The sequence below is a fragment of the Gambusia affinis genome, linkage group LG10 (assembly GCF_019740435.1).
Source record: "Gambusia affinis linkage group LG10, SWU_Gaff_1.0, whole genome shotgun sequence".
In the NCBI taxonomy this organism is placed as follows: Eukaryota; Metazoa; Chordata; class Actinopteri; order Cyprinodontiformes; family Poeciliidae; genus Gambusia; species Gambusia affinis.
This window is the reverse complement of record NC_057877.1, coordinates 2,224,710-2,242,952: the sequence shown is the minus strand read 5'-3', so window position 1 is coordinate 2,242,952 and position 18,243 is coordinate 2,224,710. Positions and strand designations below refer to the sequence as shown.

The following is an 18,243-nucleotide window of genomic DNA, read 5'->3' as shown; positions in this document are numbered from 1 at the left end:
GTTAGAAAATGGATGGATGAATAATATACAGTACAGACCAAAAGTTTGGACTACTTTCTAATTGAATTCAATTAGAAGGTGTGTCCAAACCTTTTGTGACAGTGCAATGACAATAAAGTTGAATTCTAATCAATTCTATTCTATAATATGGTTGTGTAATTTTCAAGTCTAATTGGAATCCAGTTATTTTGTTATACAATTTAATTCCATTCAATTAAATGTATTTAGTGCCAATTCACAACCCATGTAATCAATCTGTTCTAATCATATGTACGTTCCATATGATCCTAGTTATCAAACAATCCAGTTAAGTTTAGTGTTCTCCTCCAATCTGTTACAAAATGTTTCCTTTTGAAGGAAACCCAGCAGATTGGATTGACTTGAAGAATTGCATTCCCCTGGATGAACATGCATGCCTTGTGTTGTTGACAGTTTTGATATAGTTTTTCTTCTTTAGAATGGCAAATTTCAAAATACATGAAACTCTCATGAAATAATGTAGCATCCCATGCACAAAATGTAACCTCCTAGTCACATTTTGTGACCAGGAGGCATTGACTCCATTAGTATGGTGTCACTGTTTCATTCAGCCAAGCTTCTACTGATTAAAAATAACAAATATATAATGTTTAATAAAGCTAGTTTAAATTACTTAGTCTGCAATCATTTACATCAAGGGTGTCCAGGATGTAGACAAAGAAAATGCACAAACTTGGTTTCCAGCTCCAGATTGGATTTTTAAAACTTTTGCAAAAGTTTTATAAAAGATTTTACAAAGAATTTTTCACTGCCTTTAAATACAGACAAATATAATTACAAATCCTCTGAAAGTAGAAGGTAAACCAATCTTTTTTATTATTTTTTATCAACTTTTTAATAATAGTCATAGTTCATAGTATTTCAAACACCTTGTGATCTTTACTCAAGAACAAACATTGGTGGACCCATTTGGTAGGCTAAAGTAAGATTAAGTAAGAAGTTTATGCAGATTTATGTTTCAAATGTACAATGATTTGCAGCTACATTTCTACAGAAATCGGACTTCCTTATTTAATTAGAATATTGTGTCTTGTTTATCCAAATTACAATTACTGACAATTATGGTAGTCAAGATGAAAGGGAAATGCAAAGAAAATAAAAATAAAAATATAGTAGAAAAAATATCTACATTTTATGGCCCACAATTAATTTCATCTTGAAGGTTTTGGGCCACGTGGCGTAAAGTTTAGACACAGTGGGTTTACATGGTCTACTTGGTCTCTTTTTATTGATTATATCTGGTTCCAGTGCTATGTGCTTACAGAGCCTGTCAAAAATGATGGAATCATACTTTTAAAGGATGTTCAGACCATGAAATTATTTTGAGAAAAACAAAAACAAAAACAGCACAGTGGCGCAGTTGGTAGAGCTGTTGCCTTGCAACAAGAAGGTCCTAGGTTCGATTCCCGGTCCGGGGTCTTTCTGCGTGGAGTTTGCATGTTCTCCCTGTGCATGCGTGGGTCCTCTCCGGGTTCTCCGGCTTCCTCCCACAGTCCAAAAACATGACTTTCAGGTTAATTGGGCTCTCTAAATTCTCCCTAGGTGTGAGTGTGTGTGCGCATGGTTGTTTGTCTTGTATGTCTTTGTGTTGCCCTGCGACAGACTGGCGACCTGTCCAGGTTGTACCCCGCATCTCGCCCGGGACGCAGCTGGAGATAGGCACCAGCAACCCTCCCGACCCCATTAGGGAAGAACGGTGTAAGAAAATAGATGGATGGATGGATGGACAAAAACAAAAACAAAACTAAGTTAACATATAAATGCCCAATCTGAATAGAACATCTTTCTAAAAATAAAGTGACATTAGTTCAGTAAATCGGTTTTGCATCATATCAGTGAAAGTAAAACAACTGTTATAAAAATAATTTAATAATCTTGACCAGTCAGGGGTTGTATATGAAATGTGCTTGAAAGAGACACTCACCTAATAGTATGATGATACAGATGAGGATAGAGATAATAGCTCCAGTGCCCAATCCAGTGGCAATCATTTTCTCCATGTCCACACAGTCTCCATGGCGATCACAGGGACAGACCTTGACCCTCAGGAAGGATGTGTTAGACATGGGCAGGTTGCCAGAGTCTGTGATCACAATGGGGAGCTCATAGATGCCACTGGCAAGAGAACCGATCCGCAGGTGAAGCTGGGCGGACTCGCCTAGAATGAAATTATATGAGATAAGGAGGAAAGATAAAAGAAACAGAATGACTTTTCCACTGAGATGCCCACTAGTGCCTGAGTGTGATGATGACAGCTATTCAGCAAACTGGGGATTATTTGCTTTACAGAAGTTGGAACACTGTGGCTACTCCTTCTGAGACCTCATGTCTTCATGAAAGCTCTGCTCCAAAACACTTCAGAAAAGTAAAAACAGTTTCTTATTTGCAACATTTCTTCTCTAATTGAATTGCTGGGTTTCAGATGACATAGTCATAATGAGATCAGATGAGAGTCAGGAAGTAAATGCAGCTCTTTGACTTCTGTTGCCTAAAGTTTGAGACGTGTTCGGTTGTTCCAACTGTTCTAAGAGAGAAAGATAAACATTATTTTCATGTTCTGTCATCTGGGTCGCTTTTGTGCAACCCAGCACGTGACCCATGTCTGCAACCTAGACATTGGTTTTGGTAATTGCTGGGTTGCAGCACCATTTGTGGATATAATTTACACAGTGCGATCATTACCTGTTAGAAAGTGATGCTGCAAACTCTGGCATTGTTAGTTTCCACAATATGTGAATAAATATCCTCCATCTATCCATTCATTGTCTTATATCCTGCTTATCTTCCATAATCAACAAGCGAGAGGTGGGGTACACCCTCGACAGGTTAAATAAATATCAATATAATATAAATAATTACCTTTACAGTTAGGTAGTATTCCCTTTACACACTGTCATGTAATATTGGGGGCAACCATCCAAAATCGTCTCAAAAACATTTGCTGGAATTGTGACCTATTCCTACTGACAGAACTAATGTAACTGTCATGTTACACCACAAACTGTAATCTCTTGTTTGGTGTTAGCTTTGACGTAATCAGACAAAATAATCACTGTTTTCAATTCAAATTCCATTTTTGTTGCTAATTTGTTGAATACATTAGACATATGAGCTCAAAAACAAAGATATTTCAAGGTTTCCCCCAGAAAACTGAAATTAGTGCAGAAATGCTCAACAAACGGGAGATTTAATTAAATGCTGTTAATGTGACGTTAGTAGCTCCTCCATCTTATGTCTGTTGAGTTTTTAATAAGGGCCACAGAAACTGTTGCTCAAGTTTATGGGACAACTTTCTCAGATCTCCATGCAGCTGTGCACATCAACTCTGCCTGACTAAATGGACAAAGTATTTGATATGGTTTGATGGATCGTGTAACCAGAAAAATAATATAAAAATAATATAAAACCAGCATGATGCGTGACTGAGAGGCGAGTGCAAAAGCATGATGAGTGATTAGCGCTAGTCCTTCAATCACTAATGTACTGGCCGGCCTGGAACACATACATACATTTTCTCAGCAGAGACAGAGCTGGACACTATGCAGCATGTTGAAATGGAAAAGCCGCTCAAAATTCTTTGTCTACAAATATAAATCATTCTCACCTCTCACTCAACGCACCTCTGAAAGCGCAACTACAGGTTATTCCTGCGGTTCACGTAGAGCTGCGCAACCAGAACTAACACGATGGGGTTTAAACTCCTATCTTGATCAAAAACTCTGGAAAGAAACATAATTCCTCATAGGCGGTTGATGTAAATATCTATACAAGTCAGCCTGTGTCCAGTTTGAGTGAAAGGAGGTGCGCGCAATTTGAGAAGAAGTTAACTTAATCAAGCTGCTGCAGCACGCGAGGCAATGCACGCTGATTGGTCCAGCTTTAAATGCATAAACAGTAAACCTGTCTTCTATAAAGATATCTTTTAGGAATAATTGTGTTCTGCCAGTGAAATGCTCAGAGCAACAGAGATGCTTATAATCCGGCCTAGCCTGGCGGTGGGGCAAGTAAAGCATGGCGGCAGCCAGGCCTGTAGTACAGTGGGGAAAACCCTGTATTTATTCTTTTTAATCTGTTCTTCAGTTTTTTCCACCATCACATGGTGCAAAGTTCTGTTCTATCCATTCATCTTTCCAAAGTTTCAGGAACTCCTGATCATTCATGGAACTTCTATAGAAATGTGGACTGTAGACGCTAACATTAACCTTGGGGATGTCTGTGCTGAGGCTACATGTTATTTTACAATTGCATAGCATTACTGACAGGCTAACTCATTTTAGGCTTGTCCAATGTTTCAATCAAGAGAAGCAGCTTTGTCGTCAATTGCTGTTTGAAAAGGTTGCCTGTGTGTCAGATTTACAGGCGTACCACTTCTGACCGGAACCTTTAAATGTAAAAAATGCGATAAATTGTGTTAAATATCTATGTAATTAATTTATCAAAATTAGTGCTTCCATTCATTGATATTTTACCAATGAATGGATTTGCTATTTGAGCAGAGCTGCCAAAGCAGCTTCGTAAATTGCTGTATGTCAAATCCCTGGAAATTTGAGACAGTTTATCTTGCACTCACCATTCAGGCGACTGAGGGTCCAGTTGCGACGTACATCTGATGGACGACTTGCCAGCTCAAACACAAAGGGTCCAGCATTGGGAGTCAGGTCGGGGTCATTGGCTGTGATGTTTAAGGAGTTTGGATCTGGTTTCTCACACATTTCCACTTCAGGAGGGAACACATTTGGTGCATTGTCATTTATGTCCAGCAGGTGAATCTGAAGGGTTCCTGTACCAGTGGCAGGAGGAATGCCTGATAATAAAAAAAATATTATGAGCAGTAATATGTACCAAACATAGCAAGCACACTTCTCAGTACTCTGGTATATTGGATTTTTATGGAGGATAGAGGAAGTATTGGAATTTGAGTTAAATATTCAAAGGAAAACTACCACATGAGATACTTTCCTATGCATGACTTTGTTACGGATGACAAAGACACTTCCCTATTAAAAGTTTGCTTCAAAACACCATAACAGACTGAATAAATGCAAACTTTTGTCTGCAAATATGTGGTACATTGATCTAGGTTTCATGCTACTGGATGTAATAAACTGGAAAAGTTTGAACAAAAAAAAAAAGTACAACTGAACAACAAGTACAGGAGATTAAGGTTAGAAAGTGTGAATTCACATACTTTTATATCTATATATGCAGAAAATGCCAAAAAACTGCATATATTTTGCAGTTTTTTAGCAAAAGAAAACTGCAAGAAGGTGAATCAGTTGATGTTCCTCAATGTGGTTTGGGGTCAATGAGCTCCCCCCATGTATGATAATAGCAGAAGACGTAGTAAGACACAGAACAGTAGGGGTGTGTGTCGCGTATAGCAGGGTCAAGTGAATCAACTGAGCTAAATGGCATTCTTCTTCATCAATGTTCCGCTGGAACAGAGATGCCTCTTTCTAGAAGCACAGTTGTGGCGAGAACAAGAGACAGACTCCCTTCAGATCAGAGGACTGTCTCTGAGATGCAATGTAATCCTGCAACAAGCCAATCATCAGCCTTGGTTAATCAACCTGTTGTTTACTGAAGACATACTGCCACTACAAGACAACACTCCATACGCGCTTTCATTTCAGAATGATAGGGAGAACACCGATAGCATTATCCATTTTGTTGAATTCAGGAGTAATTTCCCATAAAAGTTCAGTCATGTCCAATTTGTAATTTTTCGAAAGAGATAGTTTGACAGTTTTTTTTACCTTCAGTTGAGAAATTAATGCATAAATTTCTCAAAAAGACACAACGCAGATTCAACTACGCTACATAAACATGAGTCCTACTAATATTCAATTTCATACCTCAAGTCTTAAAACCACACTACGGTCCAGTCTAACATGCTGAAGATGCATGGGATGTCTAACAGACACTATTTTTATTTTGATCTGTGGGTTCTGTCTCTTCTCTTAAGATGCCAATTTTCAGACAAGGATAGATGTAGAGATGAAAACAAATCTTTAAATACACCAGATAAAAAGATACATACATACAGATTTTTTTTGCCACTTTGGCTGAATGCTTTGGGTCATTGTCCACTTGGAAGACCTGTTTGCACCCAGGCTTTGATAACCTGACTGATATTTTTGGATGTCATTTCAACTTTTCATTCCACACAATTCCATATTACTTTCCTCAGACCTCATGAAATGTCACAGAAAATAAAGACCTTTGTCCCTGTGTGCATCTGCAAACACCAATCTGAAGTTTTCAGATTTTTTTTGGCACAACGGCTTCCTAAAACAATCTCTGACATATTCTTTCTCACGTTAGGGGCGCTGTAAGCAGTTTGGCTACACCCACTTGCGATTCCACTAGAATCCCAAAATTTTAGTTAGGGGACAATTTTGGGTGAAGTTTAGTGAGTTTTTGAATATTTTAAAGCCACCAAAAAGCTGTGTACTTTGTTGGAAAAAATAATAAGAAATTCTGCAATTACAATAGGCCTTCACAGTGCTTCCCTGCTCTAACCTGAGAGCAGAAATAACAGCATTTATTTGTGTTCCTGCAATTAGATTATTGCAGTCCCCTGTTTATTAGTTTGAAAAGGTCAACCCTTTCATACATCTCTACATTGGCCTCCTATAGATTTTAGAGTTTGTTTTAAAGTTCTTACTAACATATCGAGCAGTAAACAGTAAGACTGCAGATTGCATGTGTAATCTTCTCACAAATGATACTACTGCTTCAAAGTTTGTTTGAAGTTTCACACCTATGACTTAACAGCAGTCCAAGTGGAACAGTCCATCACTGAAACTTTGTTTTAGTTTACTGCATGGAGTCACTTAAAAAGTAGCTTAAAACTTGCTTGTTCAATCGGGGTTTCAGTTGACTTACATTATTATTTGTGCCGTCCAGGGAGTTCTTTTATTGGCTATTATAGTGCTTTATTTTAGAGCTGCACTGGTTGTGGTTTTCAAGCGGATGTCTGATCTTTAAAAAGCCTACCCTGCCAATTCTAGTTTATTATATTAACAACTGTCCTTAATTTGGCTCCAGTCAAGCTTTTTGGTGCATTACCAGATCTGAAGTGGAGGAAAGCAAAGAAGAAAAAGCTGACATTTCCTGATTTCAGTGAACAATACTGATCATTAAAATTATTTCACAGGTTTGTAACAGTCATGTGTAAATGACACAAATAAATATCTGGATTACAAAAACTTTAGCTACTCTCTATTTTAAAAGAAACAAGTTTATCTCCAATGTTTTGTTTAATTTCTTATTCAATGGGAAGGATTCAGAGTGTGAACATTGATGTGGAAAAAGCATGACCTGTTGGCAAGTTTGGATGAGTATGAAAAACTGAAAATTGACCACAGCATTTATGTTTCCATGCTTAATTTTTTATTCTCTTATCTAAAATATCTGATTTTCTGAAGAACAAAGAGACTATTACAATGATTTAACTTTCACTTAAAACCAGAAGTTTACATAAAAGACATAAATATTTTTTTTCATTTTCTAAAGTTAGGTCAGACCAAATTTATCTGGTGTTTGGTCAGTTGGAATTACCAACATTATTTCTATTTGCTAAATTAGACAATAATATGAGATAGGACAATCCATAATCGTAGTCATCTGAAATTTTGTATATAGGTAGATCCCCCACAAAATTAAGAAAAAAATGTCTCTTCGAGGTACCCCTAAAATGTCTATGGCCATATTGGGTCAAAGGGCAAATTTTGGTGACACTTCATTTTTACACATCTCAAACTTTAACAAGCTCCTCCTTGGGTTCTGGCATACATTCGCAAATGGCACTGACTTAATCAGAAAACATGGATCTGGGGCACTACTGGGATACAGCAGGGACAATACTGGGACACTGCAGGATACTATTGAGACACCACTGGGACCCTATTGGGTATTGGGACACTGCTGGGACAGTAATGGGACTCTGCTTGGACAGTATTTGGATATTGCTGGGACAGTATTGGGAATCTGCTTGAACAGTATTTGGACAATGCTGAGACAGTATTTGGACACTGCTCAGACAGTATTTGGACATTGCAATTCTAGTGGAATCCTGCACATTAACTATGTTACACTGGGACACCACTGAGACCCTGTTGGACAGGTTGAGACAGATAAACCTATGCTGCCATTGGGACAATCCACACATCTCACCATTATCAGAAGCTGTGAATGTAACATTGTAGAGGTTGTTCTTGACAAAGGGAGACTCTCGATCAAGGATGGCGATGGTGGAAATCCTTCCGTATACTGGGTCGATATCCAGCCAGCTGGCTGGGTCATAGATCTTGGAGTATCTGAGGTCAGAGAGAGAGAGGCAACCTGAGAAGCCAATATGAAGCAGTTTGTGTTTCTGTGCAACAGAATATATCCTAAGCAGTCCCTGGAGACTGGAAGAGACGATCACAACGTATTAAAGCATGTTCACTGGATATAATACTAATCTGAACACAATATACATAAATCTATGTAGATTTGTTTTTAATAAAGCCATAAATTTTCCTCCATGCACTTATGCAAAAAATAAAAAATCACAATGGCCTTCCTTTATTTGATTTTTCTATAATTTACAACATCTTTCTATTCTTCTGTCCAGGTGTTGTCTGAAATTTGACAGTATTATGAAGAAATGCCGGAGATACAGCAACAACCTGAAAGAGCGCAACAAAACAACAAACAAAAATATGTAAATAGGATGCTCCAGCTGCCCAGCATACTAGACCACAACCTGTCTTGTTGAGGGTTTGAGTATTAATCTAGGTACACTTGTATGATTTTGTGAACACAGTGGGTCCACCATTCACTGTTGCTATAACACACAGACCACAACACTACATTGAGAAAATAATAGTGGGAACCATAAAGAAAAACAGTTGGGGACAAAAAGCAGCAACCCTGCAGGCTCTGCAGGTTAGTGAGCCACAAACTGTGACCTCCAAATGTTCATGTTCACATTTATTTCACAGTATTACTATGATTTTCTTTTATCTTATTATAGCTGAAAAGTTAACATGTAATTTTCTTTTCAGGTGTTATCTTCTGTCTGGCCTATTGAACCTGGATAATTTCAGTAATTTAGAAATACAACTGAAGGCTGAAGGCATAGTGTTTGTTATCTAGTTACTGAACTTTCTTCAAATTTATAAATGTACATAGATTTTCACAATATTTTATTAGAACTGTATGACTTTGGTCAAAGGTCTGGTGTATCCTTCCATGTGCTTCTTCCAATAACTACATGGAAGAAGCTCATCCAAATAGCCATTCCTGCAGATGGTCATTTGGATGACCCAGTTGACTCTGAGATGTTGCTTCATTGTTTCCACATCACTTTCTATGTGAAAGTGATGTTTGCATCATAGTGAAATCCATGATGCAAACCCTCTATATTGGCTAACAACTTGACTCCGTCTACGCTATGAAATGCAACCATAATGCCGTCTCTCCCATGCCTTCCAGTTGGGTTTTTATATCTAAACACTTCCATTTTCATTCTGTAGAGTACAATGGTTGGTTGTTTTCTTTTGATTTTGCACAGGACACAGCTCTATTTGATGTATTGCTTTAAAAAGCATACACTGCTAAGACTCCATTTAACCCAAATGTTTTGAATTAACCCAGCACTGTGGCTCAAAAAGTTGCTGTTGTAAAGAATAAAAATACAAATTTAAAAGTCTGACTGAACCAGGGAACACAGAAGCAGTAGACAATAGAATAATAAAATATACATAACAAATAAACAAACCTCGAATAGACAAAAACAAAAGATAGTGACAATCCCTCACAATCACATGCTGAGCCAAAATGGGTTGGAGTTTAAAGACAAGATGGATGAATACCCATCTCATCTGAGTGAAGGGCTGCAGCCTCAGACACCTGTCTAAATGTCATGTCTGAAATTTGTGTGTTGTTTTGGAGGTGTTGAACTCTAATATGTGAATTTCCTTTCTGGTACAGTATATTCCTTCATACAACTGAAGAACAGAAACTTGAGGTCAGTAGCAGATTCTGAGTAAGCCTGAGTATCACTGATTAGGATCTACAAATGGAGGTAGGTGGTGAGGGTTGAGGGGTAAAACAGGGCAAACCAAAATGTGTTCTGGATTGTGGTCCAAATCCAAAAGGCTAAACCTGGTATCTCTTCCATGGGTAGAGCTTTTAGGGTGCTTTACTAAACTTCTACACAGTCCTTCAACCTCTAATTTTAGGAGTCAATGCAGGACTTTCTTTTTCCTATTACATGTTGGATGTTTTTTTTTTTCCTTGCAGCATGTCTCTGCAGCATGAAATTGTAAAATAATCTACATTGTCATGTCCAATGCAGGGGTTGTACACTGTAGTGAGAGAGGGTAACAACTTAATGTTGCACTCTATCACTTGTATGGCTCTGTGTGGCTTATTTTTCTCTGTAACAATCTGGTGTCAGAATGAGCACTGTACATGGCATTAATGTACCTTATAGGCTACTACGTTAAAACAGAGTTCACATTACACTGATATGAAAGAGTGAAGCTGTAGAGCCTTAATATCAGTGGAAGAAGCAAACTTGAGACTCATTTGAATCTCTTTATAAATCAGGTAGAAAAAGAGTGTTGTGATATCCTCTGACTAATCCTCTTATTTATTACATGATATTCTTTGTTGTTTTTTTATATTTTTAGAGTGTCTTGAAATATCCATGTACCGTATTTTCCGCACTATAAGGCGCACCGCATTATAAGGTGCACCTTCAATGAATGGCCTATTTTAAAACTTTTTTCATATATAAGGCGCATAGAATAGACACTACAGTAGAGGCTGGGGTCACGTTACACATCCATTAAATGGAGCTGCGCTTAAGGGAATGTCAACAAAACAGTCAAATAGGTCAGTCAAACAAGACGGATTAATAGATTACAAACCAGCGTTCTTACAACTCGGTTCACTCCCAAAATGAATAAACAGCTGTTTTATCATTTTCCCCGAGGTAAAGTCAGTGACGTGGTAACATGTAGTGCAACATTTATATCGCATAAAGGAGGGTAACTTTTCCTCAATTCAATAGACATGTAAAAACAGTCTGATACTGTTACGGTAAATCAAATGTTAGTGCAATCACAATACAGTAACACTCTAAATAATGCAAAGCAATAACAATATATCAATAACTCAATGTTGTTCAAATGTTAAAGTCCATATTCACAATATGACGAACCTTGTTCAGCTGTAAACACACAAAATAAGCATGTAAAGCTCACTTTATTAATGTATTCCTCATCCACGAATCCCTTGAATTCTTCTTCTTCAGTGTCCGAATTAAACAGTTGGGCGAATACGGCATCCAACATGCCCGGCTCTGTCTCGTCAAAGTCATCATTAATCGAGTCAGTGTCGCTGCTGTTGTCTAGCAGTTCAGTGACAGTTCCTGCCTTCCTGAAAGCTCGGACCACAGTTGAGAATGATACATCAGCCCAGGTATTTACGATCCACTAGCAGACAGTGGCGTATGTCGTCCGGCGCTGTCTCCCCGTCTTGGTGAACGTGTTTTCGCCTTCTGTCATCCACTGTCCCCACACAGTTTGCAGTCTAGCTTTGAATGCCCTATGACATCAATATCTAGCAGCTGGAGTTCTTCTTCTTCTACGGGGCAAAATGAAGTTGCCGGCTGCTTACAATAGTTGCGAGACCTGTTGTGGCTCAATATTGGCCATATATAAAGCGCACCGGATTATATGGCGCACTTTCGGCTTTTGAGAAAATTGAAGGTTTTTAGATGCGCCTTATAGTGCGGAAAATACGGTATTCATTATTTTTTCACCCAGTTGGTGTTACTCATTCAATTAGTACATTTCCTTTGGTCTTTCATAATATAATTCAACACATATTTGCTACTTTGTGGTTTTCTTACCTGACAGTCTGCCTCATGAAGCGGTCAGGGTCCTGGGCAGTGAAAGTTGTGAGCAAAGATCCTGCCGGCAAACCTTCTTCCAGTTTAATAGTCTTGGGGTTGGGACTGAACTCTGGACTCTCGTTGATGTCCAGGATTCTCACAGACACAGTTGCTGTGGACTGACGAGGAATGTGAATGCCACGGGCCAATGGGATTTCATTTTCTGCCTCCACGGTTAGCATATATGAACGGGTCAACTCAAAATCTACTGGCTGGCACAAGAACAAAGACAAGAATTTTCTGCTGTAAAATTCCATACTTTTCCAAACTCATATTACAAAAATTTTCAAGCATTTTGGACATTTATGTACATTACACATTACACTAAATGGACTGAACTTATATAGCACTTTTCTAGTCATTTTGACCACTCAAAGCGCTTTACACGAGAGTCAGATTCACCCATTCGCACTCACAAACACACACCCACTCATACACCGATACGCAGTTCGGTAGGCAATTTGGGGTTAAGTGCCTTGCCCAGAGGAACATCGACATGTGGCAGGAGGAAGCTGGAATCGAACCTGCAACCTTCCGATTTCAAGATGACTGCTCTGCCACAGCCTCAGTCGCACATTACACAATACATTACAAAAAATATAACTCAAATACCTTCTGACTAAAAACCTTGTCAAAACAACTTTACTATTAAGTATCAGAAGAAAAATGCTGGAATTTAGTTTTTCCTGCTGGGATGAGCTTCCCAGAGTATAATCTTATACTCCTGGTGGGTCTGACATCAGCAGGCAGTGATGTCAGTGACTCGTTACTTTGTAACACGTTGGACCATTTTTTTCAGTGATGAGTAATCTAACGCATTACTATTTCAAATCCAGTAATCAGATTAAAGTTATCCAAATCACTGTGCCTTACTATTTTCTCTACTAATGTAATTTCATTTTCTGAGAGTCTTGGGTAGTAACCACCATTTCTATGCGACAGCAGCAGCTGATCACATGCTGAGACAAAAATGAAAACAATGGAGGGAGGAAAGACATGCACATTTCATTGCAAGAAAAACAGGAATTATTTTGAGTTTCAGTTGCCAAGTCTGATTATAAAATAACTTGCAACTAGGTATTGGCAAAGCTCAATGTAATTTTCACAGGTGGCGGAGCGTTGTTGTTAACAGCTGTTGGAAGTAACTAAAGAAATAATTTGTAATCCAACTTAGTTACGTTCCAAATCAAGTAGTCAGTAATCTAATTAAGTTACTTTTTCAAGGTGGGGCGTGCTGTGGTGGTGTAGGGAATGCGCAACCAACATTTGGAGGCCTTGAGTCCTTGGCGCGGCTGTCGCGGGTTCGATTCCCGGACCCGGTGACATTGCCGCATATCTTTTCCCCTTTCCTGTCAGCCTACTTTCATATAAGGGACACTAGAGCCCACAAAAGACCCCCTGGAGGGGAGAAAAAAAAGTTACTTTTTCAAGGAGAAATCCGATTAAAGTTACTTTTTCAAAGTAACTATGCCATCACTATCAGCAGGTAATCTATTTTCTGTCACTTCCCAAAATATTTGTGTTGATTGTTCTGGCAGTGATGTGAATGCTTATTTCTAGCAACTAGTTTTTATTCTGAAAAAAAATATATATATATTAAAAATTCATTTTAAGACCACCAGAACTTTAGAAGTCAACCTAGCTGCATCTCTACTACAAATGTGCTAAAATATGTCTGTATTCTGATAATATTGAAAGAACACAATTTTGCAGTTGCAGCCTTTCAATTAAATAAGCAATGATTTGAAATTATATGTGAATAAGTTTGTTTACACAGTAAGTCATTAAAAACTTCATGTGATTGTTAATCACCGCTCATGTTTTATAATTTCTGTGTGAGAGTTGTTTTAGCATCATACCCTACCTTGACCACAGTGATCAAGCCCTCATTAGTGGTGGGATCAGTGGGGATGGAGAAGTGCCCTGCGGGGTCTCCAGCAATGATCCGGTACACTGTGCTCCAGGCCGGTGTATGTGGCTGGTCTTTATCTGTCACAGTCAGGTTGGCAACAATTACATTCACCCTGTTCTCATGAACTTCACCGAAGAACTGGAAACAAAGACACATTGCATTTTATTAGAATGACAGCAATAAAATCATGCTTTGTACTAAAAATATTGAAAGCAACTATTACTAGAAACTGCAGTGGAAAAGGCATCTTCTTCAAACATTCTTTCAGTTGAAGCTCTTCATTGTTTCTTTGAGAGATAAAAATTTTGGAATTAACTATTCACACTACGAATAAAAGCTCAGAGAGCGTAAGTGCTATTTTCCCTTCTGTTAGTAAATAATTACTTCTGTGTGCGTGTGTGTGTGTGTGCGTGCGTGTATGCATACTGCGTCTGTGGTGAATTCAGGAGGGTTGTCGTTGACGTCAGTGATCCTGATGACAGTGGTGGCAGTGTTGGAAAGGCCGTAGGTGGGGTTTCCCTCCATGTCAGTGGCTTGGATGATCAGGGTGTACTGAGGGACTTTCTGAAACCAAACAGAAAACAAAAACAGTCAAAAATGGGGAGAGGTACCTATCTGCATTTTCATTTAAATGAATTCTAAATAATAAATCATGTCTTTACAAAAGTAAAGGCATGATTTTGATAGATGCCGGTCTGATTTGTAATCAAACAATGCCTTGGTTGAATGAAACTCATTTTAAATTTAAATATGAATTATTTGGGACTTGACTGTGTGTAGTATTAATCTAGACACATTTATTACATTTGTCATCTTGAATGTCCTTTAAGTAATTTCCCCATGCTACTTTATGCCAACATAACAAGAGGACTAGGCACGAACCCGATTGAACTGTTAGGCCTACGATTTTCTGTCGGTTAATGTGTGGTCTCTTAGGTTTTGAAAATGGGCCAACGATTGGCCAACAATTCTAAAATTGTGTAGTTTGAGCTGAACACTAAGAAAATGAGGAGGGAGGGTCAGTGGAGAGCACCGGAGTTGAGCCCTTTTTCCTCCAGTTGTCATTAATAGAAAGAGAAAAAGGCATGAAAAAAACGATAAAGCCGATAAATTAAAATGAGGTTGATAACTTTCATTTATTGTGTGATTAATTGATTTACCGTTTATCACGACAGGCCCATGTGTGAATGATATAATAATCTGACTGTTGATTGCAGCCAGTCCACATTATTAGCAGAACTAGAGGGTCCCAAAACAAACTTTTGCTTAGGGCCCCATGGAGGCTTGGGCCAACCCTGAGTCTACAGCCATGGCACTGGGATGTTGTTGGAAGTAAAGGATGACCCTCGGATGGATGTTGAACTTGCAATTAGGTGGAGACGAAGCTCAAGTATCAAAGATAACTGAACGCATGCGTTTGCGACTTGGAGTTTGTCTCATTACCCGAAGAGAATGTTCGGCAACACATGGGGTATTGAAGATTATCGTCTGAACCAGAAAGGTAGAACTGAATAACCACGTCACATTCTGTGGTGAGTTAAATTTGTAATCATAGCAAGATTCACAGGTCTGACGGTTGATGAAACGTAACAGACTCGGATGAATCGGTGAGCAGAGTATAAATAGGCAGTCTGGAAAATTATAGGTGTGATTTGGGTGTGGCCTAACTCCCAAACTTAAGTTAATACATTAACTGTCATAATGGGTTTTAAGTTCTTAGCCCACATGCAGAACAAGCACAGGAGAATAGTGATCAGTAAAATGACATTTTATTTGCACAAAATGATTTGAGAAAATAAATCCAGGAACAGGCTCACGGGGTTGTCTGCTCACTAAGAAACAACAGAGAGAGAGATGATGAGTTTGTGGTAATGGGAAAAGTGAGTGGGGAACAGAATTAGACTGGTCTTACTTTGTGAGATGGTAGATTCAGTCTGGGAGAGGGTACTGCCGGTTTGGGTCTTGGTCCACCTTGGTTGTGGCTGTGAGGCAGTCAAGGTTTCCAAGGGCAACACAGTTGGGTGATTCCTGGGGAGGGTAGCAGAGGCTGCGGTGGACGGCGGACAAGTAATTTCTGAGCGTGGAGGAAGAAAGAGGAGCGATCTGACTGGCAGCTGGGGAAAAACTCAGATAACTGCTTGTGATCAGGTTGAGGAGATGACTGTTGGGCTCGGGCAACCAGTGGGTAAATTCCACGGTGTCACAAGGAGTGGAAATCCAAAAGGCCAAAGATTGGTCTTCACAAAGAGATTGCTCAGTGTCACAAGGAAAACACCTGAGGGAGGAAAGGACAAGGAGAAATTACTCTAGGTATCTCTCAGAGAACAAAATCGCAGAGAGGCTCGAGGTACCATTACTGGCAAATACTCAGGCGCTGAAGTGCAGGCAGTCTGCTCCTCTTAAGCTTCAGGATGATTAGAAGATGAACAACAGGTGCGCTGAACCATGGGCACGCCCATCCCTAGCGCAGCCTCTGGCACCCTCTGGTGGATGAAATGAGGAACCGCCAACAAACAGGGAAAACAGAACACAAACAGGAACCAAAACGCCGGTTCCCAACAGTACCCCCCCCTCAACGGTCGCCACCTGGCAGCCGCAACGAAGAAGGGAGTGAAGAACGATAATCTGCTATCAAAGAAGGATCAAGAACAAAAGAGCCCGGGACCTATGAGCGATCCTCCAGACTGTAGCCCTCCCAGTCGACGAGGTAAAGCCAGCCACGACCTCGCCGACTGGAGTCCACGATCCAGTGGACAGTGTAGGCAGGATGCCCTCCCACATCTCGGGTGGGAGGAGGGGGCTCAGAAGGAGGGCACAATGTGCTGGTTCGAATGGGTTTGATCTGAGAGACATGAAATGTGGGGTGAATGTGAAGAGATAAGGGAATACAGAGGCGAACAGCTGAAGGACTGATGACTCTTTCAACTTCATAGGGACCGATGAATCTGGGAGGGAGTTTCTTAGATATGGATTTGAGTGCGAAGTCTCGTGCAGAAAGCCAAACCTTTTGGCCAGGAGCATACAATGGAGCTCAGGACCTTTTGCGATCAGCGAAGCATCTGTTCTGTTCAGCGGTGTGGTTGAAAGTCTTGATAGTCCTGTTCCAGATACTTTTGCAGCGACGTATGTGGTGTTGTACAGAGGTGACTGAGATCACCTTCTCATCTGAGGGAAACAGGGGTGGTTGGTAACCTAATGAAACTTCAGAAATTGAAAAACTGGTTGCAGCAGAAACATGAGAATTGTGAGCATACTCCAATCAGAAGGAATGGAGTACTGGCAAATACTCAGGCGCTGAAGTGCAGGCAGTCCGCTCCTCTTAAACTTCAGGATGATTAGAAGATGAACAACAGGTGCGCTGAACCACGGCACACCCATCCCTAGTGCAGCCTCTGGCACCCTCCGGAGGATGAAATGAGGAACCGCCAACAAACAGCGAGAACAGAACACAAACAGGAACCAAAATGCCGGTTCCCAACATTAACGTCATTTAAGAAACCCATATACTATTTTCCCATACACTGGTTGATTTTACAGGGAAGATGTTTATGCTTACTTTGTATAAGTGTACAGGAGTTGGTGTTTGAGAACCCCAGAGCGCAAATTCACTCAGTCAGTTATTGCTCAATAGTACCATATGTTACCAGGCAGGTTTGGCTAATAATTCTTGATAGTCAGGTGGTGATCCAACTTATTAATATTTATGAAAATCACAAATTTTAATAATAACTGCCCTTTGCCTTCATTAATAGTTATTCATAGCCAAACCATGATAACCTGTTTATGGGGACAACGTGAAAGTAGGCGGGGTTTAATTGGTAACAACTACATATCAAAACTATTAAGAAATGAAAAAGGAGCCAGGACCTTGCAGAACATCCACTGAAACACAAGCCCAACATACCTCCCGATCCAGGCCTGCAGCAACAGTGATGATGTCACCAGTCCTGTTGTTTATGGTAAACATATTATATGATGGGCTTTGGGGATTCTGTGAAAGTATCTTGTACCGCAACATTCCATTGGCCATTTTTGGGTCATCCTTATCCACTGCTGTCACTGTCATTACAAATGATCCTGCAGGAACATAGAAATAGGTACACTGTAAAACATTTGAAGGTGGTTTAAATTGAAATGAAAGTCCACCTGCTGCCTTGACAAGTTAATTTAGGTCAGCAAGAAAATTATATTGGTTTTAACTCATGAATTAAAGTTCAGGAAGTTAACAAGAGACAAGTTTTGTAAACTTTGTTTTTAAGTTAATTAATCTAGAATTGTGAGTTTTAACTTATTGCTGCAATTTAAACTAAATTATTATTTCACAATATGCAAGAAAAAA

At 39.5% G+C, this 18,243-nt stretch overlaps 1 protein-coding gene across 1 annotated transcript in view; it reads right to left on the bottom strand.

The window, feature by feature from the left end:
• LOC122838841 (cadherin-2-like) overlaps positions 1-18,243 on the bottom strand; it is a 94,512-nt gene that overhangs the window by 11,346 nt on the left and 64,923 nt on the right. Inside the window, exons 7-13 of the mRNA XM_044129834.1 lie at positions 17,809-17,981; positions 14,331-14,468; positions 13,857-14,042; positions 11,951-12,204; positions 8,218-8,360; positions 4,610-4,843; positions 1,964-2,197 (exon numbers count right to left, since the gene is read on the bottom strand). Coding sequence (XP_043985769.1) covers positions 1,964-2,197; positions 4,610-4,843; positions 8,218-8,360; positions 11,951-12,204; positions 13,857-14,042; positions 14,331-14,468; positions 17,809-17,981 — 1,362 coding nt within the window. The remainder of the gene's footprint in view (positions 1-1,963; positions 2,198-4,609; positions 4,844-8,217; positions 8,361-11,950; positions 12,205-13,856; positions 14,043-14,330; positions 14,469-17,808; positions 17,982-18,243) is intronic.